General features: G+C 47.3%; 1 protein-coding gene across 1 annotated transcript; it reads right to left on the minus strand.

Moving 5' to 3' along the window:
* Positions 1-734: 734 nt before the first annotated feature.
* On the minus strand, positions 735-7856 carry LOC121157604 (pepsin-3). Its single transcript, XM_040981897.1, has 9 exons — positions 7801-7856; positions 7238-7397; positions 5774-5891; positions 5184-5302; positions 4318-4517; positions 2606-2722; positions 1965-2109; positions 1764-1862; positions 735-884 (listed from the first exon to the last, which is right to left on the minus strand). Exons 1-9 carry the CDS (start codon positions 7854-7856, stop codon positions 735-737), a joined length of 1164 nt encoding a protein of 387 aa, XP_040837831.1.
* Positions 7857-10775: the final 2919 nt, after the last annotated feature.

Consider the following 10775-nt stretch of genomic DNA (forward strand, 5'->3'; position numbering starts at 1 on the left):
TGTTGTTTTATTTTTTGTTTTGTTTTTCCCTCTGCCTTCATGTAGGACACCTAAGGCATAATGTAGAGGACTTAGCTAATTATTGCTGTCATGCATTTCTTAGGTGGTTTGAAACATGTGTCTTCCTCATAAGAGCTTCCTTTAGGAAGAATATATTAATTGAAATAGAATCTCAGTTATTCACAGGTCTGCAGGGTGTGCATGTATATGTGTGTGTGTGTGTGTGTGTGTGTGTGTGCAAAGAGAAGAGTTTTCGTGAGATATAATTCCTATGCCATACAGTTTTCATTTGGAATATGATTGTGTGGTGTTGAGCCTGCTGACAGAATTTGCAGTGTGTCTCCAATTGCTTTCCACCTAGCATCAGCTCAGTGCTTGAATGTACCTGATGATGTCTGTTTTCCCACTCAGGCTTCAGTGCTCTGTCTGTCCCTCTGACTCCTTCTGCAATCATTTGTGCCCGTTTAGGAAATGTCAGTATTTTGGATGCAGTGTGAGCAGGTGTGTGCGTTTCTTCCTGTTTCCCTGGTGTTCAGACAGCAGCAGTAGCAGGAGATGTACCATTGAGGAAATGCAGACACACACATTTTCATCAGCTGTTTTTATTCTATGTCATGGGCACGATTGGGAAGAGGGCAAGGTATCTACTTCTATTGCAAGGAACAACAACCAGGAAGGGTCACTCCATCTAAGGGGATGCAAATATTTCAGGAATCATTTCCAAAGCTTCAGGCTTAAGCCACGGCAGCGAAGCCAAGCTGGTTGTTGGCACGGTCAAAGACGGTGAAGTACTGGCGGATGAAGACATCACCCAGGATCCAGAGCTCACCAGTGGAGGTGTCGAGGTCCATGCCCTCAAAGCCACTCATGCAGGCGCCATCCTCCTGGAGAAGAGAAGGGCATGGAGACCAGAGTGAGGGTTAGTGCACTCAATGATAACCATTACAGGTTCCTTATTCTGACTGCAAGTAGCATGCAAAGATTTTCATTTCTCAGTGCTGTGGCACTAGCTGGTATGGGTCAGCCTGCAACTCAGCAGCTGCACACAGTTTCTGGGCAGTATATGCTATTATTGGAAGCTAGTGCAACTGTACTTTGAGCACCATGTCTCAAGACATGTGAGGTTTTGGGAGAGAGATTTGGAATCCTCCAAAATGCAGCCCTTCTCATTAATCTCACCATGACCATTGGCACAGTAGGTGGGCATGGGGTGCTTTCCTTCTCTGGACAATGGGGCTTGGCCTTGGATACAGGCTAAACGCCTTTGAGAAGATGACTAGGCCTGCACTGAGCAAGGTCAGCACGGTGAGTAACTAATTTTGTACATGGCTTTTCAGTAAGAAGCAAGGTGTTTGCCGTGGGTCATTGGACTAAAGGTATGGCCAGACTCACCATGACCCCTTAACAATACAAAAAGTGGGATGAGCTGAGCCTCTAGTGTTAGCCTAGGACTAGAAGCTGAGAAAGTGTGCACCCTGGTGAGAAGTGATGTGTGTGACACTGAGACTCAGGGTTCAGACGACTGAGTCTGAAAGGACCATGACCTCTTTTTGTGCCAGCATGTGATGCCTCACTTTTCCCTTAAGGGCAGTTCTCGTTCACACATTGCTTCTGAAGAAACTCTTTTCCTCTGTAAGCTGTGCAGGAGAGGTGTGAGTTGAATGCCTGGCTAAAGCGAAGAGAAGTGTGCTTCCTATTACTAGGTCGATGTGTGACCACGGTGTATATCGGCATGTCATACGATTGTCAGAGTTTTCCCTTACCTCCAGAATGTAGGCACTGGCAGGTACAGGGTACTGGACTCCATTGATGGTGAAGACAATGTTGGGCAGGGAGTACATGTATGAGCAGCTGACAACCATCTGGAAGGTGTGAATAAGAGTTTAGAGTGTGAGTGGTTCATTGCTTGTGCATGTTCCTCCCCATACCTGTGGCTAGAAGAGAGCCGTTGTGGTTAGACTTGCCTCTCCATCTGAGTTCTCAGAAGCTCCAATGTAGCTCTGGATGTTGGAAATGGCACTGGTGGGTCCAGCCAACAGAGAGGTGCCGGTGTCCACGATGGCCTGGCAGCCATCTGCACAAGCAATGGTCTCTCCATCCATGGTGATGCTGAGGGTGAGATGCAAGGTTGGTTCCCATGAGTCCCCGGGTTTACCCCTAAGCCGCTTATGGGGCAGAACATCTGGGATGTCAGGCTTCGACATTGGCAAAGAACTCTTGTTCTGAGTGATTTCTAATCCTAGACTGCCAGTAGCCATCTTCCTACTGAGGCAGGCTTTCTGATCCCTTCCAGACTGCCATTATCGTGAGAGGTATAGACAGGTAGGATTGCTATGCCCCTACTAGTTCGCTGTAATCTGACCATGGTTCTTGAACCATTTGGAACTGGCTGTCCTGTTCTTAGTAAGGATCTCAGCTCCTGGAAATCCTTCTCTGTGCTTTTCTTCCCATGAGCTCAGTTTCCTGGGATTTTGCTGGCTTGTCTAGTTTGCAGATTTATCCTGTGCAGGCTGCTCCAGGCAGATCAGGGTAGCCGACCAAGTACAAGTGCATCAAGCAGTCATAAGGGTTCCCAGCAGGGTGTCCTGCAGCAGCATGGTCTCACCTGTCCACGGTGATCTGCCAATAGCCCTCATAGGAAACAGGCACCCAGTTCAGGCTTCCGGTGTAGTAAGAAGAATCGATGCCACCAAACATGACCACGCTGCCACTCTCGTCATCGCTGTGGGAAGTGTAGGGGCGGGGAGAGAGACAGGCATTCTTTCATTCATGCTTTGCATAACTGCTGTGTACAGCTCAAGATCCCATTGACGAGCTGCATTGGAGAGCTAGGACTGCATTGAATGTGTGACTCCCATGGGTGCCTCTCCTGTGACAGCACATCCACACAAATCGGTGCATAGGCTTTTGACTTTCCACTGCTGTCTCAGAGCAGTGAAGCCACTAGCTCAGGTTCACACAGTTGTGTAGTTGTAGCAGGGTGTGGCCTACAAATATGTGTTCCCAAGTGTATCCTTTGTATCCTAATGGTGACTGTAGTGTTGTTTGGGACCACAAGAAATGTGGAATTGGGCTGGTACGTCCCTAAGTAGTTGATGGTGGAGATGCTCTTCCTCAGCCAGAGCTTCTGTTGGCTGTGTCTGGAGATCATGTTGATTATTGTGATCAGATGGGGGTCAGAAGTCACTATCGTGATCCACTGGGACAGGGTCAAGAATCTACCATAGAGGTTTGGTATTTGGAATAGTTTGAACAGCAGGCAAATATCTGTCCCAGACTGTCTGTTGTGCCAATATCTAGTACTTTGTTCTAGGTGTGTTAATATAGTGGCTCACAGGCGATACTTAAGTTCTCTCATGAAAGCATGTTATGTTTCAGAGTCTCCTGAAGATTGACTAGGCAAGAGCCACCTTGATAAAAGCCCCCATAGAGGGGTTCTTTGTTACTGGCTTTTGCAATGTAGTTGTTCAAGATGTATGAGAGTGCTTCCAAAAATGCCGTAGAAATAATACAATTGAAGGAAATCATATTGACGCCTATTTTGGAGTCTGTGCATACAATCAATTTCTAGAATGTTCATGGAACATACATAGTATTAGACAAATTACCTGTGCATTTAAAATATCTGCATGAATGTAAGCTAACATTTAATTTTTGCATAATGTGAATGACAGATTAAGGCATTCATGAATCTTCCATCGACTGGGTGGCTCACGCTGCGGCAAGGGTCACAGAACTTAGTCTGGATGTTCCTAGTTGGTGAGGTTACTTCACCGCTTCCTTGCTCCTTCGTAGTGTTGTAGTCTGATGGAGATGAATCCAATAGAGAGGAGTAGGAAGCAGACAGGGACTAGGTATGGGAAGCAGGCATCCCACACTGTGACCTAACCCATGAACTGAACACCTAGTCTCTAAATGTGTTTCTCCTTTCACATTCCAGAAGCATTTGAAAGGCCCGACCTGTGTTCCAATCTTGTTATTTCACTGTGTTTGTTGTTAGTGTTGAGCCTGCTTTAGGAGGGTTCACTTAAGTAGACATTTCTGATGTAAAGATGAAGCAACTGGGCCCAGGGAGCAAATGGCTAATGATGTTATATAGCAGTGCATGAAGATTGTTTGTAGGGAGGCAGAGAGAAGGAACAAGCATGAGGTTCATGGGGCAGTATTACTGCCCATTTGTGCTGTTGTGGGCTTCAAGGTGACTTTAAATTGCTCAATCTTTGCAACTCATCTGCTGCCCTTCTGGGCCTAGATAATCTTTGCTTGGCTAGGTGGCAATGGTCCATGTGGGAGAAGACCCAGGGCTAGCTGACTTACGAGCTCAGGTAGACGGAGAAGAGGTCCTGGGACACCAGGCCCTCATTCCACATGTTGTCAAAGACGGGTGTGGCATCGGAGGCAGAAATGCTGGGGTAGGCCAGACCCAGGATGCCATCAAAGGGAGCATAGTAGAGGAAGGAGCCGGGCTCAGACTCGCTCAGGCCAAAGATCTGGTTGGTATCTTCGATGCCTCCAACCTGTGTAGGAGAGGAAAGGGTGACAGAGATAATGTCCTCCATGAGCACATGTTCCTGGGAGTACTAGTGGACTCCATCCCTGAACCCAGAACTATGAGGCTAAATTTCTTAGAGAACTCCCATTCCAGGGCAACAGAGTGTAAGACCTGGAGAGGGCCTGTCTCCTGGAATGCTTGTGGCCTTCTACTGGATAGGATCTTGGTGACTGATGTCTCAGAGGCCACAGGCTGCAACTCGTTGTGAGAGGCTGACATAGAATGCCTAGTCAAGGTGCACTTGGGTTTTGGTTGGTCACCCTACTGCACGTTTGGGCCAAGGAGAGCTGCCATAGGCTCAGGAGTGTGTATGGCTCATGTGACTGGAACAGGAGGGAGGGGGGGAGGAGATACTACAAGACAATTGAGAATTGTGTCTCTTTTCTGTACTTTCTCTTTGAAATTTAGCACTTTGATTGGCTGAGCCCTCCAGGAACCATCCCTATGCATATTAGGCTCAGTTGATGAGTGTATGTGACAGCTCTGCCACATCACTCCCTGTGCCAGGCATCTGGTTGCCTGGATGGTCTCCAAGACAATACTTCTCTTTGGGGGCCATTGAGTGTGGTCACCAAGTCCCTGGAGGCTCCATGGCTGGCAGTGTAAGGAGGCAGAGCCCCCAGGTGCTCACATTCACAGTGTCGTATCCCAGGATGCCAGTCATGCTGCCAGTGCCATAGGTGATGGAGATTGTCTCGCTAGTGGCCTCGAAGGTGGAGGAGTCATCAGGATTGAACTGGTTATGCACACCTGCAAAGGCAAGGAGTGTCATCAGGAACCTCAAATGGCAACAAGACTCATGCGTTTCTGGAATGGATTTCTTGTGTTGGTTGAGACTATGGAAGAGAAAGTTGAGCTTTGCCTAGGATGACCTGTAAGATGACCTTTGAATGCCAAGAGACCCACAGGTTCTAATCCCTTCTCCTTGGCAGTCAGTATTGTTCCACTGTTTGAGGTTGATTGCTGACTCCAGTCCTTCCAAGGGCCCCAAGCAAGCACTGAGTGTATCAGCCTTGCTATCCATATTGCTTGGGCTTCCTTCTGAGCTTAGGCTCCAGTGTGGCTGACCCCCTGGAGCCCTCAGCAGAACTTTGTATTAGACCCCATAGGGCTTCTCATCCATGAGTCCCTATGACCACTTCCAATCACCCCTCTCCACAGGAGCACCTATTTCCCCTTGCTTTCTGAAGTGAATGTGTTGGGGGAATGGTAGACACTCACTGCAGGCAGCACTGGAGCAGTAGGTGGAGGGCACCCAGAGGTTGGAGGAGCCAGTGTCAAAGATGACGGTGAAGTCCTGAGCGGGGGTTCCAATGCTGATGGTGCCAAAGTATTCGGTCTGCAGGAACCAGGATGACACAGCTCAAAGACTGGGAGTGTTCCATGTCGAAACTCACATAGTGACCACTTCTCATCCTAGTGTTTTTCTTACGGAGAAGACCCTCCATCTCATCTCCCCATCTTAGCACACTCCTTCAAAGTCCAGCCCTGGTCTCTTCTGCTCCTTGAAGTCTTAGTTTGTTTTGTCTTCTGTTATAAGCTGCATTCATCTCACATGCTTTCTAAATTTGTTGTACTCTCTGGAACATAAGCCTCTAGTCTTTGGTTGGCTCCATGTACTGTCACTTAATAGATCTTTAAAAATAAATGTTCAGTGATTAAATAGGCTTATGTTTCTGAGCTCTCCTAGGTGCCAGCTCTGCCTGTGCTGAACAATGTGCTGAACAGGATCCCTGCAGTTCCTGACTTGCAGTCACCTATGGATTGTGGCTCTGAGTGGCTCTGTTGTTTGTAGCACAACAGTAAGGCTCACAGAATGTGAATGCATTTTTGAGGTTCAGCAGGCCTGGACCCTGAACATTTGTGCAATGGGTCTGGTGGATCTCAGAGGCCTAGCCCTTGAACACAGGAAGAGGGGCTTAGTGCCCTCAGCCTTGCCCTATTCTCCAAGAAAACACAAGGGTTGTATTGCTGGGCTGAACATGCCATTGGTTCCCGCAAAGAAGAGGCAAAAAGCTTTTGAGAGTTAAGTCTGATCATGTGAGCCCAGTGACTCAGAGACATCTATTGCAGTTAGGATCCAGTTCATTTCAGTTCATGGCCTTTCTATTATCTGCCCTCCCAGCCACGGTCCCTTGGGTTCAATAGCACAACCACCCTTCCCTCCATTTTTGTCTCACACTGCTCTACTGCTTTCTCAACTATGCTGGGCTCCTTCTGGCCACAGGGTGAGCATGAGCCCTCATCCTCTCTGGAATTCCCTCCATTCTCTTTGGAATCCCAGTTGCTCCTACATTGCTACAGGTCGCCTTGCAACTCCTCCAGGAACCACTCACTGAGACAGAGGACTCTCAGTTAATGGCCTCAAGCCTGTCATTGTTCTCACTGACTGGTAAGGCTAAATCAAGATCATCTTTCTTTCTCTTGGGAACTGTGGTTTTATTCAGTCTATCCAACATAATTCCTGACTGAATACATAAGGGAATACTCAGAATAAAAAAGCATTGAAATAAGAAACAGATAAAAGCACAACACATGAGAGGGCAAATGGTGATTGTGGTTCTCTCAACCATGGGCTTCTGAGATCCAAGCTTCTATCTCTGGCTGTCAGCCACATTCCCCAACACCATGTCTCCTGCTAGCTCAGTCCTTGTGATTCCCCCTTCAAGCTGCTCAAGCACTCACATCCAGGTAGTTCTCCAGGCTCTCAGTAGAACCAGAGGCAAAGACATCTTTAGGGAAGTACTTGGAGGCCCGGTTGAGAGTGTGAGTCTTCAGGTAGTCCTTCAGCAAGCCCTTCTCAATCAGGTTCTTCCTCAAGGACTTCTTTTTGACCAGGGGTACCCTGGGAGAGAATGGTGGCACATGCATGGTTAGGAGAGAAGGAATCGTTGGTCCAGACTGCAAGTTGAGATTGAAAGACAAGACAACTTGTTCATGAGTGAAAGAAGGTGTTGCAGAGATGTTCCCATCAGTAAGTCAAAATGCACAGAGGGATGTGTGGAGTCATCTAGCGATGGGGCTGACCCAAAACTCTGGTAGATCTCATAGCTTGGTCTGTAAAGCATGTCTGTAATGTGGTCACAGACATGAATTGGAGAAAAGGACCATGAAGGAAGACTCCATATGGGGAAAAGGTGGAAAGAATGGGAGGAAGGAAATAGGTGTTACATGGGGGTGGGCAAGACAGTAGAAGCTGGAAAATCCCCCTTGGAGCCACTCTTCCCTTTGGCAAAAGCCAGACTCACTTGTGCACGATGCACTCAGAGAGTGCCAGCAGACTGAGCAGCAGCAGCCACTTCATGGTTCTTGCTGACTCCCAGGTCAGTGGGGAAAGCAGGACAAGTGGAAGGTGTCTAGCAACAGGTAAGAGCCGCTACTTAAATAGCGGCCCCTTGCTGACTCTAATAACCCTTATCGGTGTGTAAAGTCCACCTGCTATCACACTTACCAGAAAATGTTCTGATAAGCTGACCTGTGCCCCGAGTCATGTTCTGAGATATTGCCTATTCAGAATCGTACAGCTGGAAGTCTGTTCCAAAACAAGATACCATTGAGTGGTGGGTTTGTCTTATGGAATGAGAATGGGCTGTGTACAACTTTCCGATTTACTCAAATGTGAAAATTGATGACCAGAGCTCAGAGTGCAACACTGACATGATGCTGGAGGATTAATGGCATTCTAAGAGCCGATGTGTTACTTAAAGGGGCAGTATTGCTGAATATTCAACCAAAGTTCATGTGGGCAGTGTGTGATTTGGGGATGAAAACACACTTTTCTATGCAGATCACGTCCATTATGTGTGAGATTATGGTATCTATGTATATGTGTGTGTGTGTGTAAATATTTATTTATTTACTTAAAGATTTATTGGTTTTTTTATCGCAAAGTCAGATATACGGAGGGAGGCAAGACAGACAGAAGGATCTTCTGTCCAATGATTAAAACCCCAAGTGAAAGCAACGGCTGAACTGCGCTGATCTGAAGCAGGGAGCAAGATGCACTTCGGGATCTCCCACGCAGGTGCAAGGTAACAAGACTTTGTTTGGTTGTTCTCAACTATTTTATCAGGCCACAAACATGGAGCTGGAAGGGGAAGTGGGAACTCCAGGATTAGAACCGGCAACCATATGGGGTCCTTGTGTGTTCAAGCTGAGGACTTTAGCCACTAGGCCAACAAGCTGGGCCCAACATTTACTTTCTAAGCTTGGTTCCTGGCTCATCCTTCCTTTTATGAGGCACAGATTTAGAATTTTTCTTCTCTGGAGTTTGATAGAACTCATCCCCATGCCTTTTGTGAGCCCTGTGATTTTCCCATAGTGGACTGTAAGATCCTCCTTACCTCAGAGGGCTTCTGCATCAACCACAGGAAGAAGACCCTTGGAAAAATCAAGGCTGGAACCTCAGCCATGTAAGGGCAATCATGCCAATGAAGTTCCCAGAACCTCCCTACAGGTGCTGTCTGCTGGGCTTCTTGAGAGCAGACCCTCTGGTTTCTGGGAGTATAAACAGGAAGTTGTTTATATGCTTGGAGAGGGCTCCCTGGTTGGCACAATGGAGGAGATGGCCTGAAACCCTTCCAGCCCTTGCCATTGCATCTTCTCATCTTGCCATCTCTTTCCATCTTTTGAAAAGTGCTGTAAAGTGTATTTCCCTGAGTCTCATGATCCACTAAGTACATTTAGCACACCAAAGCATGGGGCTGTGAGAATGCAAATGTGTAGCCTATTAGTCTTACCTCTGGCTCTATATTGAGCCAAGGCTGGCGATGAGTCCTCCTTCCGGGCTGCTGTGATCTCCTTGGGTAGATATGGTTTGAACTGAATTTGGTTAAATGGGCTGTTGCTTAGTTGGTGTTGATTCTACAGAATTGGTAGTTGGGAGTGTGCAGAATTTCCCTACACCTCATGCACCAGCTGTGAGCTGTGTTGGGAGGGATGTGTAGAAAAAACCAAGACTGAGATCTCACATGCTCTGTGCTGATGTTTTCTCCACAGGTTAGGAAATGTCCCTGACTCAAGAGGCCATGTGGTTGTTGAGAGAAAGTGTCAGAACATAGGCTGAAGTCAGTAGATATTGTGATTGGCCTCATGGTTATCTCTGGTGTGTCAGCCTTCCACAGGGCCATGGTTTTAACAACACTGAACCAGGGATCCAAGGGAACTGACCTGACATAGACCACTAAAGGAAGTTTGCTGCATGAACCCAGTTGGGGTAGCTGAAGGCATCTGACGAGGTAGACTAGAATGAATTGAATGGCATGGCATTGTATTGCACAGCTGTCTGCCTATGTATTAGGGCAAAGGTATGCCAAAATATCAGGTTTGTGATGGCTCTCCATGAAGGTGGAGACGTGCATGAAAGTGGAAAATGGAACATGAATGTGCATAGGCCATGCAACATGCGTCATTCAGACAGACTTTAGGTGAAGACATTGTGTTTCGTTTACCCAAAAGCTGAGGGAGCAGGCATGACGTCTGACTGGACAACAAAACCATCCTTTACTCATTGTTGTAGAGCAGCACCTGGTGGTAGTGTCCTACAGGAGGCTGCTGTTTGGAAAGTGATGATGGCTGGCATAAATTTATTTGAAAAATGGGGCATGCTGCCTGGGGATGAGTTTTGTGCGTCTCCTCAAGCTGTGTTAGGGGAAGACATTGAGTCTGACTTTGGAATGTTCCTCTATAGTATGTTGTAGAACAGACTTTAGTGCAATCTTCTCTTCAGGTGAATTCACCTGGATATGTGCCCTGGGAGCCTGGGACTTTCCTGGAGTCCTCAGAGGGTGCAATACATGCTATAGCCCCTGGTGGGACATGATTTAATTGTGGTGGTAACCTCATGTTCAGCCTAGACTATGGCTTAGGACACCATGTTGAGGACCCCTGTCTGTAGCCTGTGGTGGGTCCTTGATGAAATCTGCCAGTGTGATTGACTGTGCCTGTGTGTGAGGGATTTGAAATGATATTGACTCTAAAATTCCTCTTGTGTCTGAGAAGATGTGAGTAAAAGGAATGGAGACGAAGGTCCCAGTTATTGCAAACGTTTTTGTCCAGGGTCAGGTTATTCCAGGAGTTCAAAAATGCGATAGAAGCAGGGAGTTTGTTTCCCTATAGCTGGCTGTGGGACTGTTTAGAATTCACTGGACAATCTTTTGCCTCCAGGAGATGCAATGGGAGGAATAGGGAAGTCTCTTGCCTTGACCCCTTGGTGGTCGTTTGG

Source organism: Ochotona curzoniae, unplaced genomic scaffold, assembly GCF_017591425.1.
Source record: "Ochotona curzoniae isolate NIBS_2020 unplaced genomic scaffold, NIBS_Ocur_1.0 contig_3527, whole genome shotgun sequence".
NCBI classification, from domain to species: Eukaryota; Metazoa; Chordata; class Mammalia; order Lagomorpha; family Ochotonidae; genus Ochotona; species Ochotona curzoniae.